Genomic DNA, 21,574 nt, shown 5'->3' with positions numbered 1-21,574 from the left:
ACCTTATTCACTTCATAAGTTTTATTCTGTAATTTGTCAGAACCTGTGAAATAATTCACTCCGGCTGAAGTATCCATTTTTCGTTCACAAACTACCCGGTGCGTTAGCCAGTTACAGCTTTGCAGAAAGTACACATTCACCAGAATGCATTTCCTCCCATCAATTCCGTATAAAACAGGTTAGTTGTGACTGTGGAGTTGTACAGCGTTACGTGACATATATGACTGCTCACACCCCTGCACTCATGCACGGTATGAGGCATCATAGTGCAATGTTAATTTTCTCCCCTCTACAAAACATTGCAGTGAAGCTTAAGTTCGAGATTCTTGCCTTTTTTGCCTTATTCCATATTTAAGTGTTAATGCCTCACGGGTGTCTGTTGCTCGACAGGTAGGATCTTAAAGACATTAGTCTACATAATAAATATTATGTGGGCGAAGAAATGTAACATACATACATTTAGTTAGTGACGTTGTTTGTGAAATATTTTGAAAGCCAGCCCGTCATCCTGTGACGTCATCAGCTTATGTGCTCCAGCGTGCTACAGTATTCCACCTTGTGACGTGGTAATCAAGACTTTCTTTGACATGTTAATATTTGTTCAGGTGAGTCTCTCTTCAGACATTCCATATCTGCGCTATCTGAACGGATTTTTAATAAAGCAGGATGTAAGACCCATAGAGCTGACCGACTGTTCTATTGGAGACGGGGTACCTATAGAGAGGGAGAGAAAGAGAGAGTGGAGATTTTACCTTGAGCACTACAGAGTCCCACCAGCACTAACAGGGCCACCAGGCCAGCAGTCCACCGCGACAGCATCTGCCAAAAAACAGAAAAGAGAAATACAGTAAACAGAAAACTGGCCCTAGCCCGACTCAGCTTTTGTACCCGGCCGGACTAAAATCTCCTTATTTCAGGTTAGCGTCTTCAAAGTATCATATTTAAGAGCAATTTGTATTGAGTGTGTGTGAGTATATGACCTTACCAGGAGGGAACACCTTCTGCCTTGTATAAACAACCTGGGAAAGACCTGCCTTGTAAAACAGCACGCTTTCACCTGAGGGAAACATGCCTGTAAGTATTTCTGAGGTATATGAGCAGGACAATAGATGCTGATGCTTCAGTAGATCACAGGGCTGTGCTTATACACCGACTAACTGAGTGAGGGTGGTACTACATGTTTGCCAGCCCTCTATCACCCCAAATAATCACACTAGTAAATGTCCACATACACAGTATATAGTGCTTCCTCCCATCTTAAAATCTTTACAGACATCTTTTCAACCAAAGAAACTTAAGACATTCTTATCGTTGTGCGGATGTGATTGGATACAGTACGTATGTTTTACATGAAACTACAGAAATTTATCTACATTAAGATGCTTTATGAAGTTTAGGCGAAGAAACCCCTCCAAAGTAGAGATGTCTATATGACTCATGGCTGCTGACTATATCGTTTGTTGAAGAAGCTGCTTGGTATTGGATCGTCCTGGCATACGGTATAGAATAAACTCTTTACTTTATCAACCAATGATATGTGGCCTTAGGTTTCTGTGGTGCGGATTCGAAGAGTGTCTAATGTAGTGATCCGGCATAATGAGGTAAACACTGACCCAATTTATCTGTCTGCAGTTGTAAATATAAGTGTATTACGAATCTTGACACTGACTAACGATAGAATGTTATAAAAACACACTTTGAGTTTCTCGTACATCTGCTCCCCCTACAGCCTTCCGTGCAAACCGCACAAGGTACTGGCCAGCGTAATTTGTCGGTGGAAGTCACGTGATGGGTATAATTCTGGCAATTACACGACCTCTGTTTGATTTATCGGCAATTAGTCTCTCAATAAAACAAATTAGAATTATCCATACTTAGAGGCTAATGAGGACTGGCAGACTGAGACGACTTTACTGCTGGCCAGTCGGCAGTTAACCGGTTTGTGCTATCGACCCGGCACCAGACCAGGCCGTATATAACCTAAGTCACGCCACCTGTACCTTATTGGGGATAATCCGTTAATCCAAATCCGATCACGACCAGATGACCACTGGCGTCATCTGGGCAGTCATTTAGCCTTAGTCACGGGCTGTTATCAATTCCCAAAATAACATATTGACGTAATGACGTGCACAATACGTGTAAAAGGAATTTGAAAAGAAACACTGATGGGTATGTTACAGCACTAGCCCCAAAACGTCATAAGTTTCTGAATACTCCATATCTGACGGCCCCCATCATTTCAGTAGTTACACAATATCAGTACAATGAACCGCATACCTGTACAAAAAGTTTGGTGACATGTCAACAGGTTATTGTGGACATGTGTGCGTGTTTAACCCAGAACCTTTTATCTCCTGAAAAACACCGTGTCACAAAAAAATGATCAGAAATTATTCATGAGTCCGAATTGTCATGTATTGGTCTTCCCACGGTTGATCGAGCGTCAACAGTCTGCCAGAGCTGAGTCCGTCTACGGTCGGATCTTACTAGCCGTCGCCACACTAGTCCCTTCAATCAGCGATAACATTCCGGGACGTAACGCCATAAATCTGCCCTCATCGCCGCATACGGCTCCACATTAAAACGACTCGGCTTCACCGGAACTACTCAGCCGTATGCTTGTGCTACAAGAATTTTAAACATCTTCTCAGTGACTTTTGACTAGACAGCTTGAAATGATGACCTTCTGAAAAATCAGTTTTTACTTAACTTCAAACAGCAGGCCGGTGTCGCTCAGGTAAACGGGACAAGACGGGTTGTTTGGTTGGTTGATTGTCCCGCAAAACTCAACCCAAGTCCCAAAAGTAAATGTCAGGCCCAGGTTCGGCCCGAGGGTGGCCTGAACAGGGGAATGTCAAGTGCACCACAGTATATATCTCAGGTGCCAACTTAGCACGTCCAAATTGTACACAACAGAAATGAACATGGGATAGTTAGGTTCGTACACCATGTCTACTGGGAAACAACCGAGTCATTATTAAGCCAAACAGAGATGTTTTAATCAGGTTGTAAATGTTAGCAGAGCGAGGCAGCAGTATCAGAGATAAGGCCGATTTACGCGGCCCGATTTATCAGTGAAAAAACACTCAGTACTGAAATACGTGCCTCTTGTATCGCCCGCACTTACACTTAGAACGCAAAGAAAGCACTATTGTAAAGTGGCCGAGTTGTCTCGAGTATTTACTCGGTCTTGAGTATTAAACAGAGCCAGATATTTTGCCAGCATAACGCCCAGCAACGGTTATCTGTAAGTGCATGTCAGAAAGGACTGTAGTCTCCCTACGTCCTCTACTCGCTAGAAACACCACCACCAGTTTAGAAGGTGTGTCGGAGAAACTTCGGACCTCGGTCTGGCACCGGCAGACTGCGGCACAGGCAAAATCAATGGAATCTGAACAATGCGATTTCCACTTCCAACTGTAAAAGTCCCACAGTTCGGGTTAAGTACCCTGAAGCTCACACACTTATATCCACCCTTACCCTTCCGCCACCCCCTGAACAGGCCAGTCATGATATCGTATGTACAACACAATTAGAGGCCATTAACCCAGGACCACTGACGACACAGACACACGGCAACAGAAGTTAGGGAAGGAGCCACTTGCCTTTTTAATATAAAGGTGACGAGTGGAATGCGATATTTTTGAAAGAACACTCTGTATATTAGAAATAAAATGCCAGATTAAAGCACTGGAGTAAAGTAGGGACGGGGAAAGTATGACGTGTGTTAAGTGTTTTACGTCTGCCCAGGAAAGTAAGCCAGTATGCAAGTCTGACAGGCATCTGGATCCAATGCTCTAGTGGATATGTACGCGGACAGATGCAATATCTCTTATCTGGACTCGTTTTGACACTACGAAAAGCAGAACTGTCTTAAGGTTGTGTTTCACGTGTTATAACAAATCTATCGCATTCGGCTTCTTTTTCGGGTTTCCAACTTAAGCACTGCCAAAGCAAAATCTTCTACATTCAGAATTCGATCCCATAATGTATATCCATAATTTGACAACAGGCGATTGTCGTTATCGTTATCGTGAATCTATACAGGTAAATGTTCAATGGACTGAACACAACACACTTCGACCAGTTGCCGTATAGAAGGAAGGACAGTTTAACTTAACGGTACATCAAAAGCGAGAAGCAAGAGAAGACAAACGATTAATCAAAAACTTCAGCACTCCCTACCCGGTCGTTACTCGGCCGGATGATCAACTGCATTCCTGTCGCCATGAGGGGACGTTGTTCAAACCATTAGACGGGACTGCATCACATCAGGGTAAACAAGACAAGCACAAGACTACATAACGGCCTCTCCACGACCATCTGTCTACCCACCTACACACAGTACTATAAAGAAATAACATATTTATATTCTCTCTATGATGCCAGGACAGATTTCAAAGAAACCCGACAAGAATTCTTGTCGTATTCACCGACAACCGACCACACCCAGTTGTTTTCATGTGCTCGCTGAGGTCGGAATTCAATCCAACGAACAACTACACTAGAGCGACCCAAAACGACATTATATATCGAACATATACTACATAAAACTGGCCCTTGTATTTAAGTGTACATATATGTCATGTAAGACGGTCTGTAAAGAGTGCTTTTAAGACCATACTTGACATTTTTTGACTCGTCATTCTACAGCGTTCAGTATTGGTTGGGTGAATATTAACATTTTCTTCCACGAACATTGCTCTTTATGTTACAAGTACTAATGCGAACACGTGTATTTAATCCAATACCACATCTGTTTCCGCCGATGTGTCGGAACACACTGCTTTTGATATGAACCCAATGATGACACTGTATTCAAGCATTTGCTCAGTTGTGGTGCACTTTATGCGATCGAGATTGGTATAGACGTCACTGAAAGTCAAACATCCTTCGATGTAGTTTCACACAAAACCTCGTACTGTCTCGCTTTATCAGGCGTCCAGCGGAGAGACAGACGAGGTTATACGAGACTACCTGGACAAGGACACGAACCAACCCTCATAAGACTTTAAGTCCAGTCTATAATGGAAACGTTCAACGTTATACCCATGTGGATGAACACTCTACCATTCCAACTGTCTTCAGAGATCTTCACACACCCGTCGCTACAATCATTTAGTGCGCAATTACCTGCGCAACTATATACAATCTGAACAACTTTAAATGAACAGAAGAAACTTTACCTATTTAATCCCAAACCATGCCATGGAAAAAAAAACTTCCCGTTTTTAATTTTTTTTATTTTGGACACTCGTCGACCACTTTTCAACAGTTAATGTTTCGCGCTGAAAAGTTTTCAACAAATACTGGCACAACTCTCCGACTCAAAACGTAAGATATAAATACATGACTACTGGCAATTAACAAGTCGAGTGGCATGAAGTGACAGAGGAAAGACTTTAGACAATATAGTTTTCTAGATACCGATAATCGACATCTAGACACATAGTAACAATCTACGTTGTTCATCACGTAAATACATGTAACTCAGTCGTGCTTTAATTGTGAGAGAAATCCCCAGACACCCTGAATTCTCTTCCAAGTTCTCACAGTTGCCAAAAAAGTCATTGCACTATTCATGGGTTTTAAAGTGAAGGCGTTTGACAACAGTTTAAATACTTCTTCTGTCGGCAAACTAAATTTTAATTTCAATTGTATTGCCTTCTGCTCCGAGTTTACATAAAATGGTTATTCTTCCCAAAATTCACTAAACCATGCTCCGCTCCTTTCCGAGACTGATTCATTAACTACCGAGCAGGTTTTTCCCGAACTTTAGTTATAAGTGACTTTGATTACTTTTAATCTGGACTCTAAAATCTCCTATGATGTAACCTTCTTCGTATTCCGTCACTCAGCTAAACTCATCGTATGTAGTATGACACTGAAAAAACAAACCTAGCGCTTTAAAAAAAAACATGGAATGACAGATGTACATATACACGCGACTTTTAAGTGTGCAGGAAATATCTTCATAATATAATAATGAAGATGAAGGCACAAACAAAAATTAAACATACGGGGATCCACTGATCTTTCAGTTCTTCAGACTTCACGGATGAACACAGAGTGCTAGCATATGGCTTATACATGCAGGGGCGCGTGAGTGCAGTGGGGAATCTAAGAATAAAACATACTTAGGTAAACTTGTGTAGATCCGCACCGCTCTCCAATATGAGTACCATGTATTCATCCCAAGACATCCTTACTTACTTTAAACTAAATAAACATTACTCTCCAATTCAAGGTTTTTAACTGGTAGATCTGAGCTCTGATACGTGTGTGCTCTGCTGATAATAGACACCAACGGGCAAATATTTTAAAAATCCCGAACAAAACGAGGAATCCTAAGACAAACATGAAAGGAACATCTGCCGAGATTACTTCACTTCTAGTTCAAAAATCAGAAAGTCAGTCCGAGAGTTAATTGGAAGACGGATTGTGCCTGGTTCTGTAACGGAAGCCGGGGACGGGTCACAGATGTCTGCCCCCTCCCCCACTCTCCTTTTCACCCCTTCAAATCTAACAGCAAAACCCTCACCTGGCATCTACACCTGTGTACTATACATCACAAGAAAACCATCACAAGACTACCAGGCCAAAAGGAACTTCTCCAACGCTCTCTCATCATGAAGACGATGCGAACCTAAGAATTTTTTCAAACATGTCAAAGGCGATCAGTTCAACACGACAGGTGGACAGGCCAACACTCGACGGCTTTTTTTTAGTGTAAACATGTTTAAAGCGTTGATTCACGTTTGACACGCTAGGTTTGGAATTCCGATTCGTTTGGTGATACCAAAAAAGCAGAGGGCAGTGGCAGCGGCAGTGATTCTAACGGACTGCCTGAAAAGGCCTAACAGCAATAAAGATATGACCCCTAAAATCACACATAACGAATCTTGGCAGAAATACAGATGTATGCAACACGGAAACCTACAAACGAAGAATCTGTGCGGGTCCTCTGACCCTAACAGTCTTTACTATCTACTTCAGAAATCTTGAGAGAAATAGTCATATGCAATACAGAAAGCCTACAAGACACGAATTTGTGCGATTCTATAATCGTGCTCCTTTTCGCCATCAGCAAGAATACGTGTGACTCTGCGAAAGAGCTTTGCAGTCGGCCGAGACACTTGCCTGCATCTGGCACTAATATTAATTCATAAAAAACGACTGCAGATGTCGTAACGGCACTCAGCCAATAACGCCTGAATTTGTCATGTCATCTAGCGTTTGCACACTTGGCATTTTTTCCTCCTCTAAGTGGAAAGTTTTAGCGATGTTGTTACGAGCCGCATTCTGTTTATCTTGCACAAGTGTTCGCTCTGAAGACTTCGCTCAGTGTTTATTTGTTCAAGTTTTTACTGCTGACTCGAAGCTGGCATATGTCTCTTACACTACACCAGTCGCCATTTCCAATAAAGCAAGCAAACAGATTAAGATTTATTCGTCGTCATTGACTTATTTGTTGGACATTTCTCTCTCAAGCTACACCTCAGTGTTATCACTGTGAAAAACAGGTTATAAGTCAAACAATAAAGTGAACATAAAGGTATGCCAGACGAGAAATACAACAATCAGAAATGTTTATCACATGCATCCATAGGTGGATTCATTTAAGATTAGAATAACACTTAATTCAGAACGAAAAAGAAGTGGACATTAAGTCGTTAATGAACAACTTCAGCATTTGATCTTTTCTAAGATCCGCAATTGACATTTTAAAACTCTCAGTGATGCTGAAAACTTAGACGCCAATGGCAATGAAAAATCTTCATTTGAACAAATAAGTTGTATTTAACTGGCCGCGCAAAACTATTCAGTTCAAGACACATATGCATGGACCGATTATGAACCATAAAGCTCATGTAAGTAAACGCAGTGGCGGCGATACTACTGTAACTGAATTGCCGCAGATAAGCATGTTCTTGAGCAATTCATCTGATACTTTCCTGAAAACAGTTATCGTATCTGTAAACAGCTGAATCTTATTTTGATATTGTATTTCCCTTCAAATGACACGGAAGTAAAGCGTTGGAATAAACTAATACTGCATTTAATCCAGTTGGAGTGCTATGATTTTAGATTTCACTGCAGTCCACAGTGGTTTACGAGTGGTATACAGGATTAAGTAGTACGCTTTGATCTATATTGAATTACCTCAGTAAATTATATTTTTGGGTGACAAAGAAGATCTACTAGAGCATTTTCACTGGCTTTTTGGTTAAACCCATGCAGGATGTAGATATGTGATTTATGTTACTCCTAGTTCATGTATGTAATAGTTAAACTATAGGTGATAACCGCAGCAAACCTGCACATGCACTGATATTTCTCATGTATAACCCTTACTGTATTACAAACGACCTTGAGTTTGGGTCAAGGTCACGCAGAATATATGTCTAACTGGGGAGTTATTTTTGGTGCATTCTTTAGTAGCATAGTCTTGTGTCTCATTCTCTAAATTAAATTCCCAGGCATTTTTTTAATATAATACACAACCAGAGCAAAATGTTAACATTACTTAAGCAACTGAATGTACAAATTGTAAATACTAACATAGTTTAATTTAGTCAAAAGGCAACAAAAGTCGAGGTTGTATATGTCTTTGTGTGTAGATTAATGTATAATTGATAACACACATACACAGAAATAAAGAGCAAAGAAATAGAGGGCTAAATGTTTATCACTCATAAAGTTCCGGCATGCTTTTGGAATGTATATATACTCGGTAATAGTGTTCCCACACAGAATACCGTAGTCACCGCGGTGGATAACAACAAAACAATTATTCCTGCGAACAAATTCTCCTGTGATCTTACAGCAAAGCGCACCCTTAGCAGAATATATGGGCATACTACACACGTTCAAACAAAATACCCAGCTATATATGCTATGAGTGCAACCACGTCAAACAAAATCCGTCCATTAAAAACACAAGAACACCTTTGGACACCATGAGTTTGTGTTGTCAAGAATACGATCTGGCAAACAGATTTTATACCCCCCTAATGCCATCTCGGAAATAGATGTCATAATACACAGTAACCGAGTAATATAACCATAAACTATACTTGTCATACACCTCTTCTAAAGCTGAAACTGTAATAATAACCCAAACGCCACGAATAACTTATCAAAACCTGTTTTAGACTAAACTACAAAAAAAAATGTAAACGAAATTTTTCATGAACCAAGTCAGAGCCAGTTGACACAGGAAAATGTCATCAATCAGTCGTCTGACAGGCTTGGATTTTCCGAAGAAGGCGCAGCCGATAGAAAAGCAGGATCAGTATGAGGAGCGGCAGAAATAGGAAAAATTTTTGGGGACAAGAAATTGGTCTGTCATTTACTTGTTTCTCTACATTGGCCCTAGATAAACAACGTTAAGTCTACCACACACATGCACAAAACTAGTGGTTCCCTCGTACAAGAAACATTCGTCGTAAATTAAACAAGTTGATAATATAAAACAATGGTTCCGTATCTCTTCTGTGCCATATGGGTGTAACTTTTAAAAATAACTTCTCCATGAACTTAAACACACTGCCTAAAAATATCAATTACTTGCCAATTGTTGTTTCTTTACCGCTTTGTGTTTGTCAAAACGATATAACGTTCAACCAATACAGTGCATGGGATACACCAGTGTCCAGACCTAGTATGACAGAGTTGTTTGTTTTCCTTATAGCCATGCTGTTATAGTTTGAAATACCAATGACCTACCATCTAGAGCATAAACAATCATTTCATATATACACACGATCAAAGCTGGGCATTTTGCCTTCAGGCCAGCTGTGAGTGGCGTTTCATTACAGTCTTTATAATGACCAACCGTGGTTGTATATACACCTGGCGCGAATGTTCAGCCAGTTACAAGACCTGGTCCGCTTCGATGGACATGGTCCAGCTTTTACTGAGCTACACTCAGCAAATAAATAAACAAACAAATAAGAAACACACGAATGACCAGGTCACATTATTCTGTTATTTTACGATCTTCCTTCAGATCAAAATTTGCAACCTCCAGTTTGAGTCAAATTATCCCCAGTTCACAGCTTCACGGTGCATTTCACTCTGTATATGCAGAGCTTATGATTTTCCTCTGTAGTAAAAAGCGGCAAGTAGAAGCCAGTAGTAGCAAATGCAGGGACAGCTACAAAACACAGAATGAAAGAGTTTCCACCAGAGCTAAATGTTAACATAAAACTTTCCACACAACGAAAATATACAAAGATTTACTGGGAAAAAAAACCCATTTCTTAACTACATGTAATTCACAAATGCAAATATTTAAGCACATACGAACACAATATGTGTACAAAAACTAAAGATATTACCTCTAACAGTAAAAACTTTGGCGTTATGAATTCTAGCTTTCATCAGCAGAAGAAATGTTTGCCACACATAATAATATGTCCATAAAACCTCATAGATGTAGATGTGACCTGTTTTGCGAAACAGGAGAGAAAATGATTGTATGTTCGTGGCTTTATCAGCTGACACTGCGTTTGGGACAATTTATGTGTGGGAAGAAAATGCACATGGACACTGGGCGTAATATATAGGGATAGATATACATACCTGGACACAGAGTGTCCCCAGATGACCCCAAGGTAAAGAGAGTGTAAGGTAGCCAGCGAGGACAAGGCTAGGAACTGCAAACAATGAGAGTAGGTGAGAAATCTACTGCCCCTCGGACTGGTCACAGCTAACACCCAGCAATAAACCTGTCCCTGGAAACTTACGTGGACTTGAGAAATGAGCATGAGGACAAAAAGAGAGTGGACCTGTCATGTGAGAGAGAATTGAGGCTGCTAAGTGTCATATAATGACTGCTAGGCCCCTGATTGTGCTGGGACAAGCGAAGTGGACAAGGCAGAGAAAATGTAGGCCAGGCTGGCCGATATATATACAAATATGAGAGACAGCAGCCGATGTAATTACTGGTGTGTGATAAAGTGACAAAAGCAAACACAAAAGTGACCAATACAAATACACAGGCCAGTATAAATACACAAGTGGATGAAGAGTACTAGGTACGACTGTTGTAAATAAACTTACACTGAGAAAGTTAAAGTCTGGGCTGGAAGAAAGGCTAACTCAGCTTGAATTTCAAAACCAAGAATATTCCCGCTAAAAATATAATCCCATAACATTCATCGAAGTAGGCTACAAACAATTCCTAGGTGAATTCTGTGTAGTTCAGAAAGATATATCAAAACGAACACTCCTCCGTCAATCTCAATCCAGTCTTCTATACATTTAAGAAGCCAATGTCCCAGAAGTTAATCTGAAATGGTTTCTTCTCTGACAGACTTGTCTTCAACAGACTGCACATCAGCAGATGACCTTTTCTTTAACAGTCTGCACAGCAGCAGATGATCCTTTCTTTAACAGCCTGCACATCAGCAGATGATCCTTTCTTTAACAGCCTGCACATCAACAGATGATCCTTTCTTCAACAGCCTGCACATCAGCAGATGACCCTTTCTTTAACAGCCTGCACATCAACAGATGATCTTTTCTTTAACAGAATGCACATGAGCAGATGATCCTTTCTTTAACAGCCTGCACATCAGCAGATGATCCTTTCTTTAACAGCCTGCACATCAACAGATGATCCTTTCTTCAACAGCCTGCACATCAGCAGATGACCCTTTCTTTAACAGCCTGCACATCAGCAGATGATCCTTTCTTAACCAGCCTGCACATCAGCAGATGACCCTTTCTTTAACAGCCTGCACATGAGCAGATGATCCTTTCTTCAACAGCCTGCACATCAGCAGATGACCCTTTCTTTACCAGTCTGCACATGAGCAGATGATCCTTTCTTCAACAGCCTGCACATCAGCAGATGATCTTTTCTATAACAGCCTGCACATCAGCAGATGACCCTTTCTTTATCAGCCTGCACATCAGCAGATGATCCTTTCTTCAACAGCCTACACATCAGCAGATGATCTTTTCTTTAACAGCCTGCACATCAGCAGATGACCCTTTCTTTACCAGCCTGCACATCAGCAAATGACACCTCTTTTAACAGGCTACACCTCAGCAAATTACCCTTTCTTCAATATATAATCTGCACCTCAGTAAATTATCCCTTCTTCTAGCTGACAAAAATCTTCTTCGACATAAGGACTCTTCCTGGACAGCCGGCACCTCAGCAAAAACTACGGCTTGGCATTTCTGTACACGATCATGCATTCGACAATCCCGCGGATTTATAACATTCGACATAACCCTTCGACAGACTGAAGTCAGGTCTTGTATACATCGAACTGGTGCTCCATCCCCAGTGCCCTAAAGGTTTGCACCTCTGTGTCACACATTATTATCAGGGAGGGTGGAGGGTATTGGCCTGGTGTTCAATGTACTCCCTGATGTAATGGGACTGTTTCTGTCAGAGTTAAAGCCCGCGTTGACAGCCGCTATCAGCCACACACGCTACCTCTAACCTTATGTACTACTTTGTTTACGACCTCTATCATCTCGCCTCAGATTCTCCGATATCTCAGCTCAACCAAGGTTTATTCTACACACGCGCCCCGACTCCACTCCGTCACTTTGTCCTTCAGTTTGTATTCCTTCGTGAGTTATTTATGATGCTATACTGTGTCTACTATGAAAGCCTGAATACCCGTAAACTTATCTGAAGAATCGTCCTTACATAATAGGCCTACAGCCGTGCCAATTATCTTTATTCGGTGTAATTCCGAATCCTGCATTTAAAGCTACAACACAATACTTTATATCATAATTTTCTGATGCTTCGTAGATACAAATCGAAAACTATTATTCCGATAAATGCCTGCAAAACTCCTATTTCAAGTCTCTCCATTTCAGCAAGTCTTCCATGTAGTCATATTTATGGTATACACTCTTGGATATAGGACCGATTTTTAAACAAAATACTTTCTTTTCTCTTTATAGCCCCAGGAATCAGAGCATGTCGTCTGCTTTGCAGCTGTCCCAGTTTCCAAGGAATATTGAACTTTTCCAAGATAGAATTAAGCTTGGCATGATCCAGGCCCCCAAATACGACAATATATGAAAGATCCAGTGGCGTACCTAAACCAATCAAATCATCTCTTCTATACATTACAAGCATATTGTTGCTAAGTATACGCCAATACTTATCAAATCTCCATTACAAATAATATTCATGATTCGGCAACATTTTAATGTTAGAATATTGCGCTATAATGTATTTATTTAAATTCAGATTTACAAAAAACTTACAGTTACTGTATGGGTGTCTTTATTTCATTCTATACTTTGCATTTCTTTTCACATCAACCATTGTCAGTCTTCTGTGTCTATTACCTCCTCTATAACGTTGATGACTGAACCGGACTGTATCGTTATACAGTATGGTACATTGATGTCGTTTTCCTGCTCACAGATTACAGTTCAGCTTTACTCCCACAGAATGTCATTCACCTTTTGAGCCCAGCACCAAAAAGATCATTTAGCTGAATGTTCAGATTAATGGTTTGCACTTGGCACTTCATCGTCCGTGTTTGTTATATCAGAATTCTGTTGTTTGTTTCTTTTACAGGGTTAAGGTTTCAGCTTCACCCGGTGTCGAGCAGGTGGCAGGCCGAGGAGCGCGGTCTCGGTTCCGCCTGAAAACGGCTCGGCGTCTAACTCCTGACGTTGCATACAGAACTCCATCACATGCTATACAAAGCGTCTATTTATTGAGCCCTGGATCAAGTAATGAAAACACTGCCTAATTAATCAACATTTTAATCAAAATACTAACCTCGTCAGCAGTTAGATGAGGTGGAAATTCATATGAGTCTCTTTAGTTACCTCAATCCCTTGATGAGAATTATCCACAATACATTGATCGACGCGTCAAGGCCTTTGTGTGCAACCTAACTTTACTGTTTTAATTTACATGCAAGTGAAGTGAGGAGCAAAATCACAAATGCATTCTCATTACGTGCGGGAAGGGCAAAGCTACCCTACTAATGGCCCAGGAATCGTCACTCATTCAGATTCCTACACCAGCATCAAGTAATTCCAAAGCGAAGCGCTCGAAACCAGCGCGGCCTCTGTTGGCATTGGGATTACATGAACTTACGTTAGTGGTTTGTTTAAGACACTCGTCCATGTGGGTGGCATTCTCCAGCTCAAAAAAGTAACATAAGTAGAGTATTCTTGAGCACAGAGATAAACACCCTTCAAACAAATAGAATAATTGCGTACCTTTTGTTTTTGTTTTTTTTTTTCATGTAAGCTACAATTCAACCTTGATCGACCAATAAAGATGTAAGGCGACGGGAAAAAATGACAGACTCCAAAATAAGGAGACAACTTTCAAATCCTTGGAAAATCTTATACATACAAATGAGAAAATGTTAACGAACATAATTACGTGAAAAATACCGGGCTATATAATAACAACAGGTTATCAAAGAACTAGGTTTATGTGTACGGGAAGGGTATTGCGCGTCAACTTATTACACTAAAACCAGATGAAAAAAATCTTTATCCAGTATTATTAACACCCAGGATTGAATCGGCATTTATTATTCAAATTAAATATATATATATGAAAAGAAGTCCCTAAAGCTTCCAAGATTCTTGAAAATCATTTCCCGGTGACGACATGATGCTATTGATAGAGGAAAGAATTTGACAGACAAACCTTTTCCTGTACTTGCCATTATTACCCAGTTATTTTCCCGTATATCCTGATATATTTATAAACACCACTTGAGCTGAGCACTTGATACTCGGGCAGGCCCTATATAACAAACCTGCCTATACAGCGAAGTGAAATAATGTGTGACACAGCACGGCAGCGACAACCTGATCTGACTTTGCGGTATAACCTGTCCCCTGTACATAACTGCTCAGTTGCATAATGGAGACGAACTGAGGGTATTAGGGGGCTAAGAACTGAAACTGTTGGATATATGAACGTGGGGAGGGTCTTTCTCTGGGTTTCTGTCCGCAATTCTTTGACACAGCGACCGCGTGACACCCATAGTATATCATGTAACAGTGCTAAAGACCTGGGATCTCCGGCAGCGATTCTCCGGCACGACTTATTCAATAAAAAAAATAGCGAAGATTTACAAAATAACGCTATGGTAACCTACAAAGGCATGTCTTAGAGATATTCAGTAAGACACAATGACGTATATACCAGTATGACGCCGTACCACTCGCTCTCCACCAGCGCTTTACAGACGTACGTTTGCCACCAAAAGTTTGCAAACATTAATAAATACCAGAGCTGGGACCATAAAGAAATGATTGAAATAGCACTGGTCCAACAGAATCTTATATATGCAGGTCTGCATGGTTTATTGGAGCCGTTAAACCAGAAAGATTTGAAGCAAGGCACGGCTACACGGCTTAAATTATTATTATGTACACATATTTAATGATAAATGCAGAAATCTCAAATTTCTCGGCTGAGAGCGTTAATGTAAGGAGTCAACTGCGCAGAGTGGCTCGTGTGGTCGGGGGACAATGTCTGCCTCAGTGCGCCCTACTTAAATGAAAGGCTCTTGCTGACGTTTCTTAAAGGGGCACGTAAGAAGATCGCCGAGAAGGTTTGTTTATACATAGTCTCGCGTTAGCTTAACCCTGTCATAAACAAGTCCACGTAACACGTCTGTGAGGAAATCACGTATTCAATCTCTGTCTGAAACATTTAACCCTACATCTTAGCACCCAGTTAAAGCCGCCCGTAGGTAAGGTGTATTAGAAGGTTTAACATCAGAAAAGACCGCGGCTCTCCTCCAATCGGCCCGAGCGGGCAGACGCACCTGGATTGAAATCGACCATATTCAGCCAGATACCTGTTCGCACCTGTGACTTTCAGTACAACTGAAGGGCCTTTACTTTCTACCTAAAATATTCGGTACACATTCAGGTCAAAACAACGGGATTAAATGACGGCACCCACCAATTACACATGCGATATGATACGAGCGGGATAACATTCTGATATTCGTGTAGGACAAAGTACGACGCTGAACTGCGATGTATGTACAGGCGGATACAAACTTAGGGCAAGTTTACTTATCAGACCGAAACGACTTCGAATATATGGTCAGACAGACTTGTTTGCCCGCGAGACGTCAGACAACAGGGGTGAAGTGTGCGGTGAAACTTGCAGTAAAGTAATAATTCAAAAGTATATATCAAGTAAATAAATAAAAACCGGGCAATGTGTATGTACAAAATCAACAGAGTTAATATGACTAAGGAACAATATATTATACATGCTAACCTTTCACGTGATAGAATTATTTATAGTGTTTATGATAACGGGTAATTGTTAACACAATCTTTACGTTAAGTTGACAAAGTATTTGCCATCAGTTATCCTAAACATTTATTATATTTTCATAACAACTGACAGGAGGTTAGCAAGTTTACTGACAAGTGGAAATTTCTAAAATTACTGGGAAAATGTAAAAACACTGCTTCAAACTTCATTTTGAATTCATTAGCATTATTTAAAATAAAAAAATATATATATACACACGTTGTGTAACATTGATTTGAATGTTTTGTCGCAATATAACTATGGTAACATTGATTTGCATATTTCGTTTGCAATATATCTTTAATCTAGCCTTATGTCTTATATACAAAATTAATTGAAAAAATCTGGCATAAAAATCTGTGGTTAAAAACTTTAAAAACATATGAAGATCTTTCTTACATTAGTATATTATACATTGGTTATAAATTCCATCTGCTTGCCAAAAGCCCACAATGACTCACCTTGCAGTTTGAATATCTGGTGGAAAATGTTATCCCAAGATAATCCGGTAGATAATCCGGTAGTGGGATATGAGAGTCCCAAGGCAGGGGCTGTGTCTCACATATCAGCCGTGGCTGACGTGAAATGTCCCGTATTGACAGGTAAAACTTCCAGTGTACACGCACCAGCACCGCTCTCAGTGCCGTTAACGACGATATGACTATTTGAGCTTGTGCTCCACTCAAATTCTGCCTGAGTACCCACTGAATATTATAACACCTTCGTCAACTCCATCATGCTTAATATGGAATATCTCTCCATAAAAATATATCAGCACAGCAAAAACTCACACTGAATAATTTTCAGCCAAAGAAAACATAAAGTTTCCTATGTTATATCACCGCTGTGTTGCGCGATCTCCGAAAAGTACCTGGTCTGCGAAGTTCCGCTCGCTGGTTTCTGTGATGAGCATGCGCTGCGGTTGACAGCATGTACACGAATGGGGAGCTGGTCCGTCTTTCCGCTATATCACACACAACGTGCCTGCTGAACTACTTGCCCGCCGTACCGGCGCGCCCCCTGCCGGCTGAGTTCAGATTAATCAAATAGATCACGTATATGAAAACCCAATATTATTTTTGTGCCAGACAGTGGAAATACAATTTGGATTAGGTACCCTGAAGCCACGCACTTTGCTCCACAGACACACTTCTTTTACACTGTGCAATCGAACATTTGTGTCGCGAGTCATGGATATCGGTGAAGGCAGTGAAGGTTGACGTTCTTTACACTATCCTAAAGTTAAACTGACGACTTATGAAGTGTCAACAAAACAGTTGCATCTATCCTAGCCCACGTCCGATCTACTAGGGTCGTGGATTTAAGTTGGTCAAATAATGACTTTTCATGTATCATGAGTTTGTGAAGGATACACCATGTTATATGTACACCAATAAAGAACAGACACAAATTTAACGTCGTTGAAAATAAGACATATAAATAAAAGTGGACTCTAACATCATACGTCAGGAAGATTCCACCTTCATGAACAGATATAAAATAGATACTGGTTTTGTTTTCTTTTAAATTTACTTTTCGAGATATTATCCCTGATATGGTTTAACAGTTAATTTTTTAAATTTCTTTTCCTCTCTTTTCGAGTTCGTACTTAAAACGATGATGATTCAGGTTGGAAAATTGAAAATGTTTTTTTTTAATGGCGTCTTTTGTTTTTTACCACTTTATCAAGTGGTCAGAAATATGCTATAGGGTCACACAGGTGGGTGTCATGGCCGTGGAGTGTAATAAGGCACGGCTGTTACCCAGTGAGGGAAACAAACCTCTACTCTCACCTCTTATTTCTAGCAGATCAGAGATCAATGGTATTAGGCTTAACCCTGATTAATCCTGTCACAGCTGAGCCACAGAGCCATTAATTTACAGGATTAGTAAAGGATAATCAGCCATGATTAATCTGCATTACACAAAATCACCGTCATGTGGCTGCATGGTGTTGTATGAGATCGAAATTGATATTTCATAGATTTATTGCCAAATTGACTGGCATTAACTTACTGACTGACACTTGTCTGACAGACAAATTTACAATGAAACTTTCAAAAAAATTATAATACGTTAAACTGTTGACTACATTACATGAAACGTGCCTTTGATTTCATTATTCAGTCGGACCCCGGATTCCACTGGCTAATATGAATCACAAAATATCATATTCTCCTTCAATAAAGGACCACCTGTCCCGCTATCCTGTAACCTTGAAAGCTGTGGCTATTCCATCCCGTCATGGCTATTCACACGTATACATTACTGCATAAGGCCATAACAAGTGCACTTTGACACCTATTATATTAACACAGATCCCTTATTAAACTGTGTATGATATGAGATCGTCCAATACAGGCTAAAGGTCAGGGGTTCTCTATGGTCTGGTTGTACACGTGGGTGTGCTGATACACAAACATACGACCAATAGACTGCATGGCGACCAAATGAGACTCGTTGCTTCCTTCACCCACTGTCTCATAAATGCATGTAAATACCATATTCTCGGAGAATGACTAGAACTATCTCACTGAAATAAATGAATACATGAACTTGTTGGTTTAGCCAGAACACGGTACGTCGGATCCTGAAACGCATGCGTGATACTAATTTGATATTCCTTAAACAGTTGTTATGCATCCATTTTTAACTCCGTCAAAACAAGTGGAGCAGATTTTGTCTGAAGAGATAGCCCGATTTAGACCGCATTCGATATCCATGTATATGACTTCAAAGACTAAGGTGTAAGACCAGAATCAGTGTAAGGTGAACACATGGGTATTTGTCTTGGAAGATGTTGACAATTTGCCAAAGATAGCTACGAACTCAAAATTAAGTTGTAAGCAGAAGTGTAGTTGACTGTGGCTAAAAGATATAGGGCGTGTGGAAGAGGTGGAGTGATTTGAACACGTTATGGTTGAAGTGACATGTTATCTTTCCAATTCAACCTCGGCGCAAGCGTTTTGATGTAGATAAACAAGGGGAAAAGCCGTTTCAAACTTTTGCATCATTTTAGAAATATGGGCTACACATGCCCATAACGACATGTTTTTTTATTTATTTGGTTGGTGTTTTACACTGTACTCAAGAATATTTCACTTATACGCCAGCGGCCAGCATCACAGTGGGAGGAAATCGGACAGCGCCCTTGGATAACCCACGACCATCCGCTGGTTGCTGAGGGACCTTCCCACGTATACGTATACCGATATGTGTTAAGAAGTAAGCAACTCTGGTTTAAGTTTACCGTGTAAATCAGCCTCAAAGAAAACAATACACTCCTCCGTGAAAACTTGTTTATGAATTACGTATAAAGGTTACATAACCCTGATACATTGATCAATCCTTCATTTCCAGAGCTCATCAAGGCCAGTTCACATTCACACTGAAAGATCATACATCATCACTGATGATCTCGTGTCACACTCGGCGCCAACATGCACGCTTTTATATATATACATAATCTCAATAACATCATTAGTGGGATAGCTCTAAACTTGTGATTACAGCTTATTAATTTACGAATGTACTTGTAAATCGTTTTATGTCACATGTCAATCGAGCATGACAAGCAGATAATCGTCGCTGTAAAAAAAAAACATCCAATAACACCGCCTCCAGAAAGTGTAATGAATACACAAATATAGGACGACATACTAAATAAAGAAGGGAGCTAGAAATCATTCAAGAAAGTCAGTATTCTGTAGGTGTGTAATCAAAGTCTGATTGACAACAGAAGAGATTAATATATTAAAGTCTTCAATGCATTATAGCTGAGAAATACATGCATAAGTTGGTACTGGTAATAACTAGTATTCAAAACATGCCCGGACCCGAATTCGAACCCAGGATATCATGGTCGAAGTAAAGCCGGGTAATAGTGAATTTTAATACAAGAGTCCGACATGGAACACCTGTTATATATACAGTTTGACAAACAAGATGGCTCAGATTTTGCAGATGTCTTATCCACGCATGCCAGTCATTACAATGTCGGATGTTTCAGTACCTTTGATGCTTTCGACATGCGCAGAATGGTAATACAGTTACTACAAGCACAACAGAGTGCAAAAGGAGCTACTAGAAATAACAAACAATAACACTGTTACGTAACGCTACGTGGATTCCAGTTTGTATACCTTTAACTACACTCATATCATGCATTATGAAAGAATGAGCAACGCGTATGTCATTGTATATAGCGGTATTGCTGAGCTTCTATCAGGTGTAAACTGTTCGCCGTATGGAAACACGCATCGGGACCAACCGTCCATTCGTAACGTTATATAGGAATCAACGTCGACAGGATTTCAGGGCATTTTGGTAACTCCTCCTTCATTCCCTGTCACCACACACGTCGATAAGGCGCTCAACGTCCAAAGCATTACAAGCCGTGGTCGTGGTTATACAGAGAACTACCCCAACTGGAACATTTCGGCGCGAACTCTATCCGCTACAGTTACTAGACACGTGGTTAATTCCATTTTCACCTGGCTAGCATATGGGAAACGATTCCATGTCTGCTGGGGACATTACAGCCTCGAGATAAATCATCAGCGGCTAATGCAGGGCGGCTCTAGGCTGCCACAGCAACAGCATGTATTTTACCATACGTTAGATATAAACTGGAGAGTTTACAAATTCCTGATGGATTACCGCACTTTGAGACCGCCATTTATGACCCAAAGCTCCGCTTTTTGAGGGCACACGTCGAAGATCACGTGACAAGAACACGACAACAAGCTGTAGTGCTTTTTCCTAGGTTACTGGAAGTGTGTATTTCTTTGGTAAACAAAACCCAACACAACTTTGACGGTCTGCAAGTGCGATCAAGTACACGAGCCGTGAATGAACACGAAGGGAGCTGCTTTGCTCAACAAGTATGCATTGGGACTCTTCTCTCCACAGAACAAACCGACGAATCTTTTGTAACCGTTAACTATAGTGCTACGTGGTTCGTTGTTCATGTTAACAATATCTACACCAATAAATGTTCCTTTATTTGCATCTGTGGAATCCGGCATATCGTGGCGTGTGTACACCGCCACTTGGATGTAGGAGGGACAGTTAGCAAATCTGACTGTTGTCCAAACAGAATTAGAAAATCTTGAGCACGACGAGAATGATAAGAAAGTAAAGAATGAAGTCCAAACTACCTTGTTTAAACAGCAGGCTTACAACTGAGAGCGAAATTAAGACATATAATCGCCATATTTATTTTCATCTTAGTGACTGACACATTATTTTAGTTCCATACATATATAT

The 21,574-nt window shown here is 40.5% G+C and overlaps 1 protein-coding gene across 3 annotated transcripts in view; it reads right to left on the bottom strand.

Annotated features, from left to right (window-relative positions):
* LOC135467704 (lactadherin-like) overlaps positions 1 to 17,205 on the bottom strand; it is a 42,176-nt gene extending 24,971 nt beyond the window's left edge. For 2 of the 3 annotated variants that reach the window (XM_064745517.1, XM_064745519.1), the window contains exons 1-2: positions 16,768 to 17,205; positions 753 to 819 (exon numbers count right to left, since the gene is read on the bottom strand). In XM_064745517.1, coding sequence (XP_064601587.1) covers positions 753 to 819 — 67 coding nt within the window. In that variant the 5' untranslated portion in view covers positions 16,768 to 17,205. Of the gene's footprint in view, positions 1 to 752; positions 820 to 11,070; positions 11,107 to 16,767 lie in introns of those variants that run through there. The other variant, XM_064745518.1, reaches the window with a different exon arrangement.
* Positions 17,206 to 21,574: the final 4,369 nt, after the last annotated feature.

The sequence above is a fragment of the Liolophura sinensis genome, chromosome 6 (genome assembly GCF_032854445.1).
Source record: "Liolophura sinensis isolate JHLJ2023 chromosome 6, CUHK_Ljap_v2, whole genome shotgun sequence".
NCBI lineage: Eukaryota > Metazoa > Mollusca > Polyplacophora > Chitonida > Chitonidae > Liolophura > Liolophura sinensis.
This window is presented reverse-complemented; position numbering and strand designations above follow the sequence as displayed.